Below are 21,655 nucleotides of genomic sequence, written 5' to 3'. Positions count from 1 at the left end.
TCGCCGCTTTCGTCACGCCGGGCTTGACAGAGGAAACTTTGGTCCAAGTAGCATGACGTCATAAAGCAGAGCGCACAGGCCCGCTATTTAAGAGACTGTAGCTCTTCTCCGTCGTGGAGCGCTCGCGCCGAGCGCGAGAGTGAGGGTGACATAGCGTCGCGGCGATGAGCTCTCCCTTCACGCAACAACCCTGGTGCGCTAATGCGGCCAGTAGGCGTTCCGTTTTTCCCGCTCTACTCAGTCGAGGCGCAGCACGTGACGTGGCGTCGCAGCCAATGGCAATGCGAGTTTAGGTGCCGCTTCGCTGCTACAAACGACAGACGCCGATTTTTTCGCTCAATGGGCCATTTGACGCGTTCGCATCGAAACCTTACTTCTGTCATTTCCTGGTGCAAGTTATAGTACGTTGGGACGCTTGGAGCGTGCGTCACGTCATATAGAAAACAATTATAAAAGCACGTGTGCCAGCTTCCCCTGACTTTCCTTCGTGGCAGCTAGAGCTTTGAGAAGTTATGTGGCAGGAGACTGGTTTAGGCTCGCGCGTCTTGCGATACGTTACCGTGAGGCGTACTGTGTACACATGCACGCCGGACACTGTCGACTACTGCAGCGGAAACAGTGGCTCCCGCCTCTTGCCTTGATTGCGTCACAACATGGCCCAGATTGACGCTTCCCCCCACACCCCTCTTTGACCTAATTTGTCCTTCCGGCTTACTCCCCGTCCTGACAGCAACAAATAAATGGCTAAATCAGCCGTCCCTTAGCTTCATCTAACGCTGAGGGCAAAATGGCTTGCTGAGGATGATGATGATGATTATGATGATGATGATGGTGGTGGTGGTGGTGGTGATTATTATTATTATTATTATTATTATTATTATTATTATTATTATTATTATTATTATTATTATTATTGCTTACTTGCCCTTATTTTTCGTCTGCTTGTGTACGAGTTTTGTGTTGTTTTATATTTCTGATTTGCTTACGTCTATTCTTCTCGCAGACCTTTCAGGAGCGGTTGTTCAGCAAGCAGTACTTGAATGTCGACTACATGCTCCAAGGACTCGGCAATGTGACAGCAGATCAGCTGTTTTTCGTGTACTACGCATTGGTAAGAATTCTGCGATATTATTTTCATGCTAAATGGCTCGTTGAAAACACGCTGGAGCAAAAATGCGCGGCACACACAGCACAGTCACCGCGTAAGCACGGGTGCCTTGAGGGTCTTGGCGGTGTTACGTTTCGCCTACGACGCGCGGTATAGCCGGCGCGGATGCAACGGACGCCGGGGCTTCGTTCAAAGCGGCGGACATTTTGGCCCGTTCGGAGCTCCCGCAAAGCCTCCCCGCCAAGCGCGTCCAGGCGTGTTTCAGTGCCACGTGTCTTCGTGTGTGCGTGTGTGTGTGTGTGTGCCCACGCTTGTCAAAGCGCGGCAGCCGGGGAGAGGAGCTCCCCAAGTGTGAAGCGAGGAGGTCCGACCGGCGCCGGTTTGGCGGATGCGTCACTACACTCGTCTCAACGTGTCTCTCAGCGTGTCCGTGCCCGCCGTCACGTGGCCTCGTCACGAGGCCTTCCTTCTTGCCCTCAACTGCGAAAGTATAAGAGCAGCTGCCCCCGGACGCCAAGAGAGAGGCTCCGATTTCTTCCGTTGAGTTACGTGCTCTCCTGTTTCTCCACTTCGGTCGACCTGACCGCCCGCTCTTTTGCGATGCTAGAATAAACAAGTTGTTCTGTTACCAGTCGACTCATGCTTTGCCGGGACCTTCGGATGCTTCCAGTTGTGCCCCAGGCCGCCAGGCCAACGCTACCCTTGGGGCTTGCGACCCATTTGCAATAACGGGCGTCAGCACTGAGTTTCCAACAATTCGTGCCAGCGCCGAGATTCCAACAACTCGTGCCAGCGGTGCGATTCCAACAGCGGCGAAGCTCTCGGGCTGCATTTTCGGCAGCATGCACTAGAGGGTCATCGTGGCAAAGCCTCTTCACGTCCTTTTCACGAGAACGAACTGAACTGTCTGCCTGGCGTCGGCGGCGATCTTGTACTTCTCTCTGCACAGCGGTCTGCTGAGCCTGACGTCTTCTACTTGCAGCTGCGCGCGTAGCTCTATAATACGCTTTTTCAGCAGTGGTTCACACCTTACTAAGAGGCGCCATAACGTGTACGGAAGAGTAAACACATGTATCGAGACTACGCGGCCCCCACGTCCCCATCCCTTAACTCGTGGCACGAAAGACCTGATGTAATACACGTGGCACACCTGATGTAATACACCGCAACTGCAGTGCAAAGTTTTCACGTATAGACGCCATGCGGCGCGCATCTCACATCGCGTGACAATTGGCACGATACGATGCAACTGCTAGACGGCGTGGCACCTGGTGCAATTATATACAAGTACAGTGAAAAGTGTGCACTTATCGGCGCTCCGCGGCGTGCATCTCACATCGCGGAACTCCTTGCACGCTAGGAGGCCTGTATAGGACATGTTTCCGCGGCAGCTAGCAAGCGCTGGCGTGGCGCAGTGGTAGAACAGCTGGCTACAGTGCGGAGGGTTTGGGTTTGATGCCGTCTGGGACTCGTTATTTTTTTTTCTCATTCCCTGCAACAGCTGCGACGGACAACGGCAGCGGCGGCGGCAGACAACATGGCCAACCGAAATGGCTATTGGTTTCAGCCCATAACAGCTTACCCTGTAGAATGCCTGGGCTAGCTGCATTTCTTGCTTATTCTGAAATTCCAGTGCAATGGGTTTTCGAGAATGCAAATTTCTATTGAGCCACGGGCTATTTATTAGCTACATGTAGTTACAGAAGAAACACTGCAGTTGTTACCCATGGCGTTGGCATGTACTCTGGGTTCAATATTTTATTACCCGCTCAATTCACCACTGTGCAGTTCGAACATACTGCACATAGCACCCTAGGTAATTTCTGTTTCTGTGTGTCTGCATACATACATACATACATACATACATACATACATACATACATACATACATACATACATACATACATACATACATACATACATACATACATACATACATACATACATACATACATACATACATACACACACACACACTTCACCCCCCTTTGTTTCCATTAATGTGTACGCAAGCTGCAAACGGCGTCAGTTGACGTTTCAGATCCTTGAGCTAACTTGTCTGGTTCTCGTACACCCAACACGGCTATGTTCGCTCCACATAGACATAATCAGAGAGAAAGGCTGCGTTTCCGTTTCTCTCTCTCCGGTTCTCTTTTATCCCAGTAAAGAGCAGTAGGCTGCAGACACGCCCTTCCGGCCAACCTCTCCTCTTTTGCCTTTGCTAAAACATCTATCTATCAATGTATCTATCTATCTATCTATCTATCTATCTATCTATCTATCTATCTATCTATCTATCTATCTATCTATCTATCTATCTATCTATCTATCTTCTGTCTGTCTGTCTGTCTGTCTGTCTGTCTGTCTGTCTGTCTGTCTGTCTGTCTGTCTGTCTGTCTGTCTGTCTGTCTGTCTGTCTGTCTGTCTGTCTGTCTGTCTATCTATCTATCTATCTATCTCTGTTCATATATCTATCGATTGAACATCATGATCAACGAGTCTTCTACACCGAGAAAGTAAAATAAGAGGAATAACAGCACTTGACCCTTAACCAATGTCATTGGTAGAAATCACGAAACATTTAGAAACATGTTTTATTTCGCTTTATCGACAGCCCTCATGGAGCTTAACGCAGTCATGCGACGTGCGACATAACGCGCACGCGCCGCATGTCGCGAGGCTCTGCTACTTGCCGTGCAGTCACACCATTCCATGTGCGTTCAATAAATGTCTCATAAATGTTTCAAGCGATTTCACAACTCAACAATTCTGGCATATACAGCAACCTTAACAGTTTGAAGAGAAAAAAACAGTAACCTAAGCAGCGGCCCCTCAGACAGCATTCAGCTATTTAAGCGTTTATTCTCAATTCTGTACAACAGGTTGCAGTGGATACCTAATCACGTCGTTTGCTTTGACGACGTTGTCACAATAAGCACAGGGCTTGACGAAGTCGGGTAGAAGATATAAGGACTGTTTCTTGTGCGGGATAGTGTTGTTCGAGCCTCGGGCCTCGGAGCGCTTTCAAGCCCCATTTGTATCTTTCAGTTCCGGTTCATTTACGTGTATTATCGCGTATTATAATGTGAATAAATTGAAATTGAAAATTTTATAGACTATAGATTAGTTTAAACGAGATTCTTTTTATCGCCTGTGGCAGGTACCTGAATTGTAGTCCTTGAGCTGGATTCCTGCAAGCGGCGGGCGTCTCTCGCTTGACAAAGCAAAATGCATATTGAACTAATTGACAACAAATACTAATTAATATTTTAACTGATTCCTTTACAGCATGTATCGCAAATTATGAGTTGTAGCCGGTGAAATTGTAAAGGTATATCCATTTGGAATGAATTCCGAGGATGTCACAAGGTGCGAAATATGCGCCTATAAACTTAAAATAAAAATTCACTGTTCTGCCACTTTTTGCAACAAAACGCCGGTTTCTGCATTGACGTGCAAAAGTGACTGGAAATCTCATGTATTTCATCGTACACTTTGGGAACGAATATCTCGAAACTGGCATCGTTCTGACATTTTTTTTCAATAGATACGCCTTGAATCTCATTAGCTATACTATTCGTAAACTGGAATATGTGCCATAAAGTAATTAATTACAAAGTTGCGAAATTTTGCTCCTTAGTTGAATATGCATTTTTATTTCCTTTGCAAGTAATCTCCACCTCCGGATTATCCAACACAACGACTAAAATTATGCTATGTGCCAAGGGCACAAACCATCTAATAATTGTTTTATAAATCACTTACTAAACACCTTTCTAAGCAATTCATTGATTTCAGGTACCTCATCAATAATAATACAGGTTTGCACGTAACTCTAATTTCCTACTGCTTATGGTTCATTCCAACTATGGAAAAATGACATCATCATTCGCTGCTCTAAAACTGTGGAATGGTTCACCCAACACCATTAAATATTCATGCTTTCATGCATTTGGTGATGCCCTTAAGCTTCTTTATATCTATACCTATACAATTCTTTTTCGTTAATTTAATTTTTCTATGGGGTATTTTTCGCGAATATGTTTGTTTCTTTTACTTAGCTTGCTCATCTTTATACATACTCTCGATTGTTATTACTAACCGAGGGTCTTGTTGCAGTGTTTCACTTTGGGATCCTCGTCTGTATGTTGTCTCTTACCCATTCGTTTTATTTAAAGAATAATAAACTGAAACTGAAGGGCAATTTTTAAATATTCAGCGTTTTCTTAAAAAAGCACCCTGTATATCACGCAGTAATACGTCTATCAGATGATCCAGTTCTTGTCATGCGCTTCTTAATATTTGGAAGAACCGAGCCCTACTACGGCCATAAAACAAACAACTTATAAAACAGCAACACCTTTTTGTTATATCAAAAATTGGTTGAACGTGTTCATGAAGGTGTTCTGTAGCAAAATGGTTACTGCTCTTTCGGCGTTTATATTCTACCGCATATACTTGTGTAATGGCTGCACCCGTAGAGAAGCCGCACCAAGAAATTTCTTATTAAAATCCCTCCAAAACTATATTAATGTTCACCCGTGTGTAAGCCGCACCCTTAATTTTTGAGAAGGTTGGCAGTGTTATCTGTTGTGAAGTGCGATAATTACGAAGTTCCTTTTCTTCATCGATGGCAAAACAAGGCGGCCATGGCGAGTTTTCGGCGCCTCCAGGTTACAGTGTCTAGAAAGTACTCTAGGCACTGTAACCAGATACCAAAACCACAGGCTCCGACATTTAGCGTCTGCCTCCGAGTCTCTGCCGTCGGTGGTCTGTGGGGTGCCACCATTTATTCCAGACGGCAGGTGACGCGCTGCGGGAATAGCCAAGGATATCCAGAGCCAGTACGAGCGAGTACTTTACTTCAATAAAGGCAAGTGCCACTGAAAATATTCAAGACAAAAAAATATGTTCTGCCTGTTTCTTCGCGTAATGGGCGCACCCCCGATTTTCACCCCAAATCTCGGAAAAAAGACCTGCGGCCAATACACGAGCATATACGGTTATAAGACTGCCTGGGTGGGGTGAAAAGATGTGGTATCTCCGTATACATATACTCGATCCTCGTTATAACAAAGCTGAACGGGAAGCCGACATTACTTCGTTTCACCTGTTACTTCGTTATATTCGTCATTGTCATTACTGCAAAATATGCCCAATGGCGTGCACAGATGTAAACATGGAAATAAGAAGGCGGCTTTTTAGCCCGTGGAACAACTACACGGCCATGCTTGCGATGAAGTTTGAATAAAAATTGGAGGACGCTTAAGCTTCGCCTTCATGAGTGGAACGCGATGGAGTTCCCGTCGACCCGCCAAGAGGTATAAGACAATGCGCTACGGCGCAGCGATCACTTACGAGGCGCCCCGCATCGGACTTTTCACCCACCAATCACGCGGTGAGCGTCGAGCAACGCAGCGTTCGGCGCGGCAACGAAACGTGCGCCTGAGCAAGCGGAACGAACCAAAGAACTCGGTGTCTCGGAGGGGGAAACGATGTACGCCAGCCAAACGTCGTGATCGGCACGGGCAGAGAGATAGACAGATAGTGATCTAAAGAAAGGAAGGACGCTCGATTCTGCAACCCGTGAAGCAGCACGGCGAAGCGTCGTCAGGGGAGAGGGAGTCCGGGCCGCGACGCGCCTCGCACCGGTCCCCGCACAGCCCCAATGTGCGCGTGGCGCGCCACCTGTCGGGGCAGCGCCGTACATTGAGAGGAGGGGGTCTTCTGTGTTTGCCGCAAGATGGCTCTGCGTGTGCGGAAAGCGCAGAAGGAATGTAGCGGAAACGCACTTCGCTACTAGTGGAACTGCGACTTCTGTAAGTTACATGTTCATAATTACCGATATATACCGCAGTATAACTTTCTACGGCTAGTTTCTAAGGCAACAGCGCATTCACTAGAGGCGCTTTTGTACCGCTGTGAAGCATCGTACTCGTGGCTGAGTGGTAGCGTCTCCGTCTCACACTCCGGAGACCCTGGTTCGATTCCCACCCAGCTCATCTTGCAAGTTGTTTTTTATTCATAAAGTGCCTCCCGGGATTTATCGCTCACGGCCAACGCCGCCGATGCCGACGGCACCAGCTTTTCTGCGACACGAGTTCCTTAACTCTGTCGCGTTAAAACAACAAAGCAATATCTGGGGTGTGCAACACGCGACTTCTTCGCACATGACGCGACAGCCTTTAGACAGGTGCCTTATGTTTCATTGTGATGGTCTTCGGGTCCGCTTTTGACTTGGCTAGTCGCGATCGAGCAGCACGGGGCACGCAACACAGCGCACTGCTGTGTGGTCGAGGAGGCAAACAAACTTCGCTGCGCCGGCTTGGCTTGGCTGGGCTGGATCGCGGCATCCGAGATTGCACCGATGCCAATGCGATCTCGCAGGCCACGCCCAGCTACCAGCCCACGCGCCGCAGGGGGAGGGTGAAGTGAGTGCACTGCCTGGGCGTCACTCCAAGATTGCGCTGGGGAGATCTCAGAGGCCAGATCCAACTGCAGCTATTCTCATTAATACGTGGCTACAAGGTCTCCTCTGATTACATCATTAGCCACGCGCTACTCATCTACATGTAATATGGCAACCGATAGAATATGTTGTTCATCGAAGAAGCGTAGGAAGTGCTTGTATTGAAGCAAGAATATTTTTATATAAAAACGCATCACGCAAGAACTTCGCAATTAAAAGTCCTACGTAAAGGACGGAAGTCATTTCCGGAATTTCCTGGTATATGTGGTCGGTGTTCTTGTTTGACCACTTTCGGGGATGCAATAACTTTCACGAGATGCCGAGTGCCGGGCAGGAGACACATCGGCGTCCACGGGTAGCACCATCCCTGGCACTCTGATATATTGTGCAGTGGGAGGAACGCCAGGGAACGCTGTCGACCACACTGTAGTAAAGTCCCTAAATGAAATATTTATATTGTAAACCACGGGCACGCTGGAAAGCGGGTACTTCAGCGCTAGCGTTCCAGCTCTGGATATAGATCGACGCGTCTAGTGTTACAAGCAAAAATTTGCGAAGGTGATAGCATCCCTGAACTTGAACGCTGGCATAAAAAAGCGCAAGAAGCCCTCTCGCCCGTATGCTTTGACGCGTCCTGTAGTACACACGACCCGCCGTGGTTGCTCAGTGGCTATGGTGTTGGGCTGCTGAGCGCGAGGTCGCGGGATCGAATCCCGGCCACGGCGGCCGCATTTCGATGGGGGCGAAATGCGAAAGCACCCGTGTACTTAGATTTAGGTGCACGTTAAAGAACCCCAGGTGGTCGAAATTTCCGGAGTCCTCCACTACGGCGTGCCTCATAATCAGAAAGTGGTTTTGGCACGTAAAACCCCATAATTTAATTTTGTAGTACACACGCGAAATCTTGCCGAAGTGATTTATGTAAGCGACAATGATAAACCGATAATACCAATCACTCAAGCCATGGAATGGGCGGTTACTTTTGCGTACTGCTTGTAATCCGAGTTGTGCTTGAGCAGCTAGCGAACTCGTTGAAGAAAGCCGGGTTGCCGGCGTCAAGATGTCTGCCCATCACGACCACCGACGCACTTGCGCTGGTGTTATCAGCCGGTATCAGTTGCAAGTCACAATCATCTTTTCCCGTACCGCATACTGCCAACGAAACATTCTGCAACACACCAGTGCCGTGATTTGTCCCTGATAGATGAATTCAGATCAGCTTACGAGCAATCGCTCATGCTTGCTGCGAGCCAGCGACGCCATTTTTGTTTCCAGTAGCATAAAAATAAGATGTTGACACGAGAAAGGCACAAAACAAGAAATAGCAAGAAACGAAAATTCTTTACGCAGAAATCTTTTTTTTTTATTTACTGCAAAACAGAAATGTATGTGAACAAAAGCAAGAATAATTTGTATATTTTGTTTTACAATACAATCTACACGAGTTTACATTGGAGAACTACATGCAAGCGCGTAGTCGCAAAAAGTGTGCTTCGGCTCCGTAGCTCTGGCCGTGTTGTCAGAAAGTTGTCGCCTGGTAGAGCCAGGTTCGGGCATCGAAAAGAGAAAAGTGCGGTACACAGGAGGACCATCATGTCGCCAAGTTATGGCGAAGTTGCACATGTCGAAAACTTCAAACTCAAAACGAAAAGTGCACGACGCCTTCATCGCAGAGGAATCATTCTACTCGTCAGCATAGCTGACGTCACCGACCATTATCACCTGCTTCGTAGACGTAGCACCTGCAAAGCTCAATCATGGCTCAATTGGGTAGCGGCAGCGCGAACAAGTCGGGGAATGCCTGAGATATGCAGAGCAGAAGAAACCACTTATTCGAATACACCGCACAGCAAGAAGGGTGAAGGAGGAAAGCAGGTGAGATGTTCGCGATGTAAACGTCAAGTGAGCTCTCGGCGTTGATATGGCTGAAGGCAGGAGAGGAATGTCGCGCAGGTCGAGACAATGGTAGACAGCGTCTGCTGCGGAGGGAATAGCTTGCCTATTTGCTCAATTGATCCCCAAAATTTCCTTTGCTTTCAACTTCGCTACTACTGAACCATATTTAAAGAATCTGGCAGTAGAACGGTGCCTATAGTGCATAATCAAAATTTGTGATGGGTTCTCATTACAACGCTTTTGAATGCGCGAGACACGCCACAAACATACAAACTGGCGAACAGACAGACCTGCAATGAACTCGCTGCAGTGGTGTTTCTCACTTTCCTTTCTTAAATTTCTTTTTTCAGAGCCGCTGCAAACGTCCTGGTATGAATGGAAGTGCGATGATGACGGTCCAACAAGATAGGTACGTGGATGACATCTGTCAACCTCACGATACTGCCGAGAAAGGTGTCGGTGGCGTACGTGTCAATAGCGCTAACATTGTCATTGACATACAACTCCGCACTCTAACTACTATGGATAAGGGCGTAGTTATTAGCGCACTCATTAACGCATACAAAGAAGCAAGCCTATTAGAACAAGCAAGCGAGCGTGCTGCGATGTTTATTTTATCTTCTTCCCCTTTCTTTTCAAAAGAAGGCATCAAAATGAAGCTAGGAACGAAAAATACCCACCAAGTTAGGCTAGCGCTATGTAAGGAGCAATAATAACGCGAGATTAGCTCTAAAAAGCCGAAATTAAACCCAAACACGTTCGTTCAAACTGCGAGTGCCTAAATCGAAACTGGAAGTTTGTGTCCAGGCGACGGAAAATATGGGCTGATTCTGGAGGCAGTACTGTCCAAAAATGTAGGCCGATCTCGAAGGCTGTGAAGTCTAAACAACAATCTACATGGTACACTAATGCGCTCAAGAAGACCTTTCTTCGATGCCAAACGCTGTTGTCTCTCGTTTCTGCGTATGACGCGGCTGAGTGTGGACGCGCGGGCCTATCTTGAAAGTGATCTGCGATGTGCGCATATAGCCTATAGGTGCGCCGAGTGTTGATACATTCGTGTGCGCTGTGCTCTCATCGCTTAGTCCGCATTAAGTGAGAGGCCGCACGAAGGTGAATTCGCTCGCTGGTGCTGCCGCTTTTCTTCAGGTCAGCGTTTTCACAGCGATCGAGTACACGCGGTCATCGGGTGAGATGTGTTTATGTTTGCCTGTGCGCAGTACCTGTGCGCAGTAAGCAATGTTTACACGGCCTATAAAGCTACTATCTTTACTTCATATTGTTGTCTATTAATTTGCTCTCGCAATCAATGCTTCGTCTTTCGCACAAAACTGCAACATGTTTAATCACATGCATTCTGTGACATAATGAAGTGGATTTTACTGCCAGACTTATACAGGGCGTTCCAGCTATCATAGACCAAGATTTAAAAATATGCTAATTTCACGTAGCTGGACAGAGCCAAGGTAGTATTGTTTGCCGTCGCTCGAAGATAGATTATTGTTTTGCATTCTGCCTTATTACATATTTAGTCTTCATCAATTATTCAACTTCCCAATTACTATAATTAGATTAAAAGTGGAAACGAGAAAATTGTAGACCAACATGAAAAACTCCCAACACAGCTTTGTGTTGCTCAATACGTGCTATATGTATTTTTCCGAGCGTGAAAGAAGCCCGCGAATAGATGCGACGTTACTGGGCGACTGGCCGATCGCGGCACTTCGCTTGTATTCGCGAGCTCCATTCACATACGGAAAAACGTTCTTACGTAGCGCGTATCGAGCAACATTAATGTCCGTCGGGTGTTTTTCGTGTTGCTCTACAATTTTCTCATTTACATTTTTCATGTAATGGTAATATTTGATAACTGGTTAATTAATAAAGACTAATGATGTAATTGCGCGGATGTTAAAAATAATCCTAGTATCTCCGAGCCACGGCAAACAACATTACGTTGATTCCGTCCAACTACATGGCATTTGCATATATTTAAATCTCGCTGCATGATAGCTTGGACACCCTGCTAGTTCTTAGGCAAGCAACTTCACACAAAACGGACATAATACCAGACACACGCTATGTCGAGCCAACAAGGCCGGTGATCAGCTGTTCCAAGGCAGTTATGTTTCTTACTTATACATACTAGAGGTGGACGAATATCCCATTCCTGTAAAACGCATCGAATACGAACACTAAGTAGTGAATAGCCAAATTCAGACGCATATATTTGTAGCAGGAACTTAGACTTTTACATAGTTAAGTACCACGCCTGTATTGACTAGTTCAAGAAAAGGAAAGCTAACTAAAAGGATCAGTTTAAAACACAAGATCACTGATTGTCATTAAATCAAACTGCACGATCAGCCTCTTAACAACTTTAGAGCCCCGTTTCAAACAAGATTTTAAAGACAGTATGGCTTCCGTGTTTCTATAGCATACCGAAAACACTAAATAAATGGTTGAAGAAAGAAAATCAGAAGTTGAGGGGGAAGGGGGAAGAAACTGTCGAAGTACCTGTCTGTTCTAAACATGTAAACGGGACCGTTCCAGGAAACACATCACAGTTTATAGTGCAAACGATAAAGCTATACTATATAACTAGACTGCCAAAAGCATTAAACCACAGAGTATAAACAAAAATCACAGATTGTCGTGTAGGCTCCGCCGCGAAAGCGACGACGAAGCTTCAATCACCCATTTTGTTTCTGCATTGAGGCGTCGTTGTCTAACTTTTGATATTTTACGATACTTTGTTCAGCATTGGTAAGACAGTAAGCAGACTGCAACATTCTGTTGTTGTTAAATATTTCGTTAGTTCCGAATATAGGAAACTACTGATAGTTCCTTTCTGAATACGAATACGAATGGTTAGTGTGCAATAGTCTATTCGTATTCCAAACGTCCAATATTCGCCCACCTCTACAGACATTTTGATCGGGCGAGGGGGAAGGCCGCACGGCAAGTCTCTCCTCCTCTCTGGCTTGTTCGAACCGGCCAGGGCTGGGCAAAGATACTTCAACTATATCGTGATACGATGCAAGATATTCGGGCAACAACTATTTGAGATACAGATACAGGATACTACCGCAATTGTTGTATCCGACACCATACCTTCCATTTGTACTTTAAGATACTTCGATACATTCGCAAATTTCTTAATATAGATCTAGATAATGTAGCAGCAAAAGCATGTGCACAAAAATGTTGTCTTGGAAATTCATTAACTCTGACCAACCTTGCTTCATTTGAATTAAATGTCTCCTAGTATCGCAAAATATTTGTCTTTCTTTTTCAAAGTGATATTTTTCTTCCGAAACAATTTTTAGGGGTTCCTTTAGCTGCTTAACATGAAAGCTTATTCCGTTGCGCTGTCAGCGGTTTCTGCTTGTCGCTTTTGTAATGGATGGGAGTCGCTGCTCTGCTAGCCGGCCATCTAGCGGGTCGCCATCTAATTACAAAAACACCAATAAGAAACCTCTGCATGATGGCGCGAATACCTTGTCCGTAAACGTATTACTGTTAACGCATGTAACTTAGCCCAAAACTTTGGTTTTGGTGCTTGCGAACGACAATCATGTACACAATCGTGTACAACAAACATGTACATGCCTTGTGCGCAAGTCTCCCTCAAGCAGCGGCATCCTCGCTGTGATTCACAACAGTCAAACTTGAATCCACGAGATCCTTCGAAAGGTTGATGTGTGATAGTCACTAGACGCAAATCAACCCTATTCTTGCATTCTTCAGACTTCGCGACAAAGCGCCACTGAAGAGAAACTTTGATGACGACACTATAGCGGCATCAGAACATGCGCGAAAGACGCCGCACGCATTGGCGTACGTAGCACAGTACGGTGGCCACGAGCAAGTGCCATGGCACCGACGCAACTAAAAACAAAAAAAAATCTAGGAATCAAAAGGTCGGCTACGCGCAGACGTTCCCGCGCTTGTTTTTGTCGAGACGGCGCGAGCACTACACACGTGACTGTGCTCCACCAATAGGCATGCGCAGACCTGATCGCCTGCCCTCGCGGGAGGGCTCCGGCGAGTGAGTGAGTGAGTGAAAACTTTTGAGTCTTTCAAGAGTTCCGCGGTTACGAGGTCTCCGTCGTCTTCATCTTCTTGGCGCTGGCGACTTGAGACTCCTCTTCAGCAAGGGTGGGCCCCTATTCCAAGGCTCCACTGAGTCGTGCTGCATCGCTCGCGTGCTGCACTAGGGCCCTTTGGGCCGTGAGCTCGCTGCCGGTGAGCCGACTCTCCCATTGCTCCGCACTCGGGTGTTCGTGTTTGTGGAATGCTTTGTTGCGTTCGCACTCCCAGGTGATGTGGTAGAGTGTAGGTTTGGCACCGCACCAAGGGCAGGTGGCCCTGTATTGTGTCGGAAACATCTTATTGAGCACGTGTAAGTTGGGGAAGGAGTTTGTTTGTAGTCTGCGCCAGCTGGTCGCTTCCTCCTTTGTGAGGTCTTTGTGTGGTGGCGGATATCTAATTCTAGTTCCTCTATGTAAGTTCAGGGTCTCTGCGTATCCCCCCTCGCAAGCCTGTAGGTGGGTCTCCGGGGCATCCGACCGCCCAGCTCGGAACGCTTCGCCTCGAGCTAGGCTGTCTGCCCTTTCGTTCCCCCCTATGCCTACGTGACCCGGGATCCAGATTAGTTTGTGCTTGGGCTTTTCCTTCTCGGCGGAGGTGGCTCCGCTGAGTATTCTGAGGGCAGTTTTGCTGATTCTGCCTCTCGTATAGTTCCTGCACACCTCTTTTGAGTCCGTCAGTATGTTGAGAGATCGGCCTGTTCTATAACCTTCCGCTGCCGCCAGCGCTACGGCAATCTCCTCGGCCTCCGCTGTGCCAGCGACCTTTGCCGTGGCATACGTGATCGGGTTTCCTTCCTTGTTAACCACTACCGTCGCGGCCACGCGTTCTCTTCCGTGTAGATATACGGCGGCGTCCGTGTATACTGTATTGTCTAGCTGGGCTAGCGTTCTCTCAACGTATTCGGCCCTAGCTTTTCGCCTGTTTTCGTTTAGGTTGGGATCCATATTTCTCGGCAGTGGTCCCACATTAATGGTTTTCCTGAGGTGGTCCGGTACGTCCGCGTATCTGTCTGTCAGTCCGCTCGTATTCCGACCCAACCTCCTCAGGAGCGCTCGTCCCGTAGGGGTGCCTCTGAGTCTCGCGGTTTGCGTACCCAGCAGAGCCTCGGCGAGCTCACTGAAGGTGTTGCTGATGCCCAGCTGGAGCAACTTCTCGTTCGACGTGTTTGTCGGTAGACGCAGAGCCGTCTTGTACGCCTTCCTGAGGATGGTGTCTGCTTGCTCTCTTTCTGCCTTGGTCGTCACGTGGTACGGCAGGGAGTACGGGACTCGGCTGACAATTAGGCTGTTGACTAGCTTGAGAGTGTCTTCTTCTTTCATTCCGTATCTCTTTTGGGATACCCTATTGATCATGCGGCCCACCTGTTCCGCCGCCTTGCTCAGCAGGCTAATGGTGTGGCTGCACTTCCGGCTGCCTTGTAGCCACATGCCCAGGATCCTAATCATGTTCTTCTCCGGGATGTTGTGTCCCTCGAGGGTCACCTCCAGTGTCGCTTGCGTTGGGTGCTTGCCGACCCTGAGGAGCTCCGACTTCTCCGTGGAGCATCGCAGTCCCCTTTCTCTGGTGTAGTTCTCCACGCAGGTCGCCGCTTCCTGCAGTTTTTCTTGCTTCTCTCCGAGGGATCCTTGGGTGACCCAGATCGTGACGTCGTCGGCGTATATCGCGTGCTGGATTCCTCGGATCTCCTTAAGTTTTCTTGCCAGGCCAATCATTGCCACGTTGAAGAGGACGGGCGATATGATGGATCCTTGGGGTGTGCCCTTGCACGGCGTGGGGAAGACGTTGCTTCTCAGCTCGCCCAGCCCCACCGTTGCCGTTCTGTTGTTCAGGAAGTCCCTGACGTAATCGTGCACTCTCTTCCCGCAGTTGGTGTTGTTGATGCCCTCCATGATGGCCGCGTGGCTCACGTTGTCGAAGGCCCCCTTTATGTCGAGGGCCATGACGACGTTTTCGCCCGTTTTCGGCATCGTCTCGAGCACTTCCTCCTTGAGTTGGAGCAGCACGTCCTGCGTTGAGAGGTTGGCTCTGAAACCGTACATGCTATCCGGGTACCATCGCTCGTTTTCCAAGTGCGACTGGATTCTCTTCGTGATCACTTTCTCGTACAGCTTGCCCAGGCACGACGTTAGGGATATCGGCCTGAGATTTTCTATTTGGAGTTTCTTCCCTGGCTTCTGAATCATTACGACGACGGCGTGTTTCCACTCCGCCAGAACTCTTCCTTCTTGCCAGAGCTTGTTGAGGTAGGCCGTAAGTTGGTCGATGGCCTCGTCGCCGACATTTCTGATTGCGAAAAGGTAAAAGAATGTCGCTGCCTTTAGTCTTATTCTGATGACTTCGTGGCAGCAGTATCAGCTTGAGAAGCGGAGTTCAGCCAATGTTTATAGTTTCGCACTGTGATGTTGCGATATATCTTGTATCTGAAGATACACGATAAATCCTTTCGTGTATCGGAAATACAGATACTGACACACGTCTTGTCAGAGGTATAATGATACAGATACAGGATACCCAAAGGGTATCTAAGATAGTACCTAAGATACATGTATTTTCGATACTGCCCAGGACCAGAACCTGCGCGGCGCTGTTTGTATGCGCTGCCGTCGTGTGCTGCGAAACTATTTGGAGATGTCTCAGCTCGTTCTTCAGGAAATTACGCAATGTCAGCTCGCACCAGGTCATTGAAGAACTACTGTGTAACGTTTCAGTACCGCAGTAACTATAGCATGCAGAAATGTCTTTTGTTGGGGCAACATGCGACGCTGCTGTGATCCGGGTCTGGGTAGTAGTTCGGACCCGGGCGTCATACAGAGGGTCGTTTGCTTACGCTTCCGCAGCGCCTAAAACATGGCAGCTAACCTGCGCTACACCGGGGCCTCCCATTAAGCTTGCCGCCATCGTCGCCATCGCCGAGAGTTGCTTGTTGGTGAGAAGATGAGGTCAGGATTTTGAAGGACATGATAAACGGGTTTATTTTACATATTTAATAACTGGCTCAAGATAATGGAGCATACTCCATGTCGGAGCACCTTACACGGCTGATCACTATGTGTCAGAGCTCATACATGTCAGCAGACACATCATGACCAAAGTTATCCACTTTTAAAACAGTCCTTTTACCTTGTTAACTAAGCGAGGGAATCTTATGACTGTGTCTCGTCCAATCGTAAACGGCAGAACTGTTCGCAAAATCCTACCCGTGGTCGCCCCACCTTGCTGGACTCCACCTCTCATGTCCAACCTTCGAACCTGCCTACGAAGCAATGACGAGGCAATCTCGAAACGAGTCCACGTCGTTTCCTCAAAAGTGGCTCCGTGACTGTCAGCTTGTCAGTCTTGAAACTGGCCTTCACGCTCGTTACCGCTTCCACGGAGTGTAGCGGTTGTTGTCGCCTCGAAGGGAGGGTCTTTGTTAGGCCGTCAAAAGCGGAGTCTGGCCCCGTCGCCGTACCTGCGGGCGCTGGTGAACGAGCTGCCTCGTGGGAAGCACCCAAAGAGTGCGCATTAATGCGCATTGCCGCTTTGGGACGTAACAGCGTCCATCACCAACCGTGGTGTTTGTGTCTTGTGAACTATTTTGACTGTATCTTGATTGTTTTTATGCAACGAAGAGCAGCGGCGTCTGTGAAATGCCAGCATGAATTGGAAGATCTCGCTATCTGATCGCTTGGCTTAAGAAGTATAACATAAGAGTGATCGTGTACGGCCAACCTAATGCAACCCCGAAACATCTAAGCGCCACTCCTTATATAACATGTGCGTCAGACACCGGATTCGTTCTCGGACATTTGAAGTCTAGTAAACCTAGAACCACTACGCTGTGTGTACGTTAGCCTCCTGTACGATGTTCAGTGGCATTGCGTTGCTCAACGCAGCGATCAGTGCAATTGGTAGACCGGCATGATACATATACGTTTCGTGCTTCGACATTAGCATTCGGGCCCTGTAAAGCAGTAATATACAAAGGGGAACGCATAAGAAGAATGAGACGGCTATTTGTAAGAACAGAATTACCTTGACAATTGGTGAGTGTATCGTGAGGGACGGGACGAACAAGACCGAACAAAAAGAAGGAATCGGTTTTCATCCTCTTCTACCCAAAGGCAAAAAGAACATTGGCTAACGCCGCAATAAGACCTCTTGTGTTCGTGCCACATGCTTGCACCATGCGCTATAAAGCACTTACCGATATGTAACCCAGCATCTACCACTGCTTCGGACGCTCGCGCAGTCCGCAGCAGGTCGCTCGACCACCCAATAAGTGGCATTCACAGTGTACGGTATGCTGTTGTTAGTAATCGAAAGTATATTGTTCATGCGCGGAAAGCTCGTCCAACAAACGTTGTAGTCGCGCAGTGTATGTACAGATAACAACTCTTGTCGAAGTAAACAGCGCAACTTATTCCGCAGCAGAACAATACCCACGCTGGTACGATTGTCTTATGTCTCGTAACTACTCGTTTCCGCTAAACTACAGCTTAGAATTACAGTGAGGGTGCTGCAGAAAGGTCACATTCATGAAACGAATTTTCATAAAAATGCGCACCTGCTCTCCGAGAAGGATTGCATGCTCAAACACGCACACACGCAACGCGCCCAGTGCTCCGTCCGCCTCAACGCCAGCAGGAACTCCGGCCATACCGACTTAAAATGCATTGCGTCTCACAGAACTGTTTCCAACACAGAAGACGTCACGTCATACTAAATAGACAAGGCTAACGCGAAAACTACCACTAGAAAGTGCCGTCGAGCGTGCACCTCAAATACAACACGGAGCGCTCGCCAAAGCCAGCATGCCGGCTTTCTATAGATGGCGCCACTTCCTACGCAACATGGCGGCGCCCATAAAAAAAAAGGTCTATAAATGTTTCCCGCGGAATGTCCGATTGTACATCCGTCTCCCTTTCCTGTCCAAGTCACAAAATCTACGACTACCAGTCACACTCGGATAGTCTGGCGCACGTGCGCAAGTTAGGTGTATCTCTGCGATGGATGTTTACATTTTTTCGCAGCGTGAACGTGCCACTCATGAACTTCCCGGAGTTCGCGGGCGCCTTCAAGTGCCCGACTGACTCGCCCATGAACCCGAGCAACAAATGCAGCTTCTGGAACTAAGGAGAGCAGAGCTAGTGCTACCTCACTTGTCACAAAAAGGAAACTCAAAAAAGGGATGATTCTTAAAACCACTCTGTTGTCCTGTCTTCTTTTTCTTTTTACCCGCCGGGGTGGCGTAGTGGCTTTGGCGTTGGGCTGTCATGCACGAAGTCGCGGGATAATTGAAAGTCACCACTATGAGTAAATTGTATAATATAATACTTAGTAACGCAGTTAATTGTGTTATCAAATTCTTCCATGATCATGCCAATTTTTAATGTATTTTGCGTGCTTCTCCGCGTATACCGAGTCTTTTTCGGCGCTGCGCTGCTGAGCACGAGGTGGCGCGCGTTCGATCCAAGCCGCAGCGGCCACATTTCGATGTGGGCGAAATGCGAAGCCACTGGTGTACCGTGCATTGGGTGCACGTTAAAAAGACTAGCTGGTCAAAATTAATCCGGAGTCTAACGCTACGGCGTACCTCATAATCAGATCGTGGTTTTGGAACGTAAAATGCCAGAATTCAATTTCTGTCTTCTATACGCTTTTTTGTTTGTTTGTATGCTTGTTTGTTTGTTTTTTTGTTTGTCGCAAGTGTTAGGCTACGTGTCCGTCAACAGTAAAGGAGAGTACTGCGAAGCTAAGCCATACAGATAGAGCAAGCCCTCTTTGTGGCATCGAGGCACGAAATAGACTTTGCTATATTTGAGTTAGAAATGAAGTGAACCGAAGACGCGGACACAGAAATTCTAAGTTCTAATTCAAATTCAAATATGAACGTCAACCAACTAGCCCAACTCGCCATTTTATTGCAACAGACTTCGTTATAAGCGGTATTGCATTCAAAGTGGAAAGAGCGCTAAGAGTTGCAGGACGTTCAGTATGCTAATCTCATCATCATCATCATCATCAACCTGGTTACGCCCTCTGCAGGGCAAAGGCCTCTCCCATACTTATCCAGCAACCCCGGTCATGTACTAATTGTGGCCATGTCGTCCCTGCAAACTTCTTAATCTCATACGTCTAGCTAACTTTCTGCCGCCCCCTACTACGCTTCCCTTCCATTAAAATCCAGTCCGTAACCCTTAATGACCATTGGTTATCTTCCCTCCTCATTACATGTCCTGCCCGTGTCCATTTTTTTTTCTTAATTTCAACTAAGATGTCATTAACTTGCGTTTCTTCCCTTACCCAATCTGCTCTTTTCTTATCCCTTAACGTTACACCCATCATTCTTCTTTCCATAGCTCGTTGCGTCGTCCTCAATTTAAGTAGAACCATTTTCATAAGCCTCCAGGTTTCTGCCTAATATATGGCTATGCTAATCTATGGCGCTGAAACTTGGAGACTAACGTAGAAGCTTGAAGCTAAGAAGCCGCACAACCAGCAGTGGACCAAAAAATAATGGTGAACGCGACTTTAGGAGACGGGAGGACAGCTGCGCGGATATGAAAGGATTCTTTTATTATTTACAGATACTGTCACGCCTTACACGGGGCTATTACAGGAGCGTAATAGAAGTGTATAACAGTTAACATTCTGGAAAACAATCATATAAGATATTTTTTGCACTCTAAGCTTACAGCTGAAGGGACAAATTGATAGCACCAAATAACAAATAAGCAAATCGTCAGCAAACAAACGCACCAGGTCATATATTGGCAAAAAAAATTATATTACCTATTACAAATGTGTATATCAGCTATATGTTTTATGAATGAATTAATTGACGAGGATAAGCCGGCTTCTTTGGTCACAAAACTGCATTCGCTGATAGCTCTTGGGGAAAAGCTATACTTAAACATTGAATGGCGGTGCCTAGAGGTCTCACTGCGAAGAATTTCAGTAAAGTAGGCGTATTTTGTATAAACATTATTATTAATAATAAGATTAAGGAATTTCAACCTTTCGTATTTAGTCCTAGCCTGTAATTTGGGTAGGTCTGTGAGTACGCACAGTTCAAAAGGAGAGTCCGACCACCGGTATTTATTGACTAGAAATCTGACTGCTAGACCCTGGATTTTTTTCGATTTTTCATATGTTTGTAGCAGAGAAAAAATCCCAAAAAACCTTTGCATATTCAATTATTGGCTTAATTAGTATTTTAAAGTATAAGCATTTTGTTAAGGGCAGATTACGCCTGTGACACCAGAACGACTTGCTGCCTTAGAACACACATGATCCATGTGATTATCCCAACGAAGATCATTTCAGAAAATCAAACCTAGGTACTGATGCGGCCCAACATTAAGTTCGCAGTTATCAATGTAGTAAGAGTCATTTAAATAATTTTTCTCTCTAGGGACTAGTGGATTTAACCCGATTTGCCATTCATCATATCATTTCATGTTCTGTGAGTTCCCGTGTAATTTTTCCTGGTCAGCTAATGTTTCTACTTCATTGTATATAGCGCAGACATCTGCAAATTGCCTGACGGCAATGTCTATGTTATTAGGGAGGCTGTTAATAAATAAAAAATATAAGATGGGTCCCAGAAGGCTACCTTGGGGCGTTCCTGACTTAACAAATTAAACTCGAGATTTCGTGTCTCTAGTCTCGACATATTCCTCACGAAAATGAAAATAAGATGAGAAACAATTTGGAATTGTAGCATTTTTAAACTTTACCTCAATTTTATGGCAGCAAGTTACGGTGAGACACTTTATCGAATGCTTCTGCGTATTCATGAAGATCACATCTCTCTATCCGCGAAAGTTCATGGTTTCCGAAAGATGGCGTACATATCGATTGGCTGAGATGTAGTAGACAAGCCTCGTCGAAAGCCGCGTTCGCAATTAGATAATAAATTGTGTTTGCTTATATAGCTTAAAATATGTTTCGAGATAATGTGTTCAAGCAGGGGCCCTATAACGTTAAAGTATTCCAATCTGTTTCTATTTCAATCTCCTGACGTCAAATTTTCGTAACCACCGACGCAAGCATGGGCCGGTAACCCACAGCTTTGTTTCAAAAGCCCAATCAAGCGCGCTTCT

The 21,655-nt window shown here is 46.9% G+C and overlaps 1 protein-coding gene across 1 annotated transcript in view; it reads left to right on the top strand.

Moving 5' to 3' along the window:
• LOC126540368 (uncharacterized) overlaps positions 1-18,754 on the top strand; it is a 36,810-nt gene extending 18,056 nt beyond the window's left edge. The window contains exons 9-11 of the mRNA XM_050187169.3: positions 1,004-1,111; positions 9,824-9,882; positions 18,581-18,754. Of these exons, the coding sequence (XP_050043126.3) occupies positions 1,004-1,111; positions 9,824-9,882; positions 18,581-18,683 (270 nt within the window). The 3' untranslated portion in view covers positions 18,684-18,754. The remainder of the gene's footprint in view (positions 1-1,003; positions 1,112-9,823; positions 9,883-18,580) is intronic.
• Positions 18,755-21,655: the final 2,901 nt, after the last annotated feature.

Source organism: Dermacentor andersoni, chromosome 2 (assembly GCF_023375885.2).
Source record: "Dermacentor andersoni chromosome 2, qqDerAnde1_hic_scaffold, whole genome shotgun sequence".
Taxonomy (NCBI): Eukaryota; Metazoa; Arthropoda; class Arachnida; order Ixodida; family Ixodidae; genus Dermacentor; species Dermacentor andersoni.
This window is presented reverse-complemented; position numbering and strand designations above follow the sequence as displayed.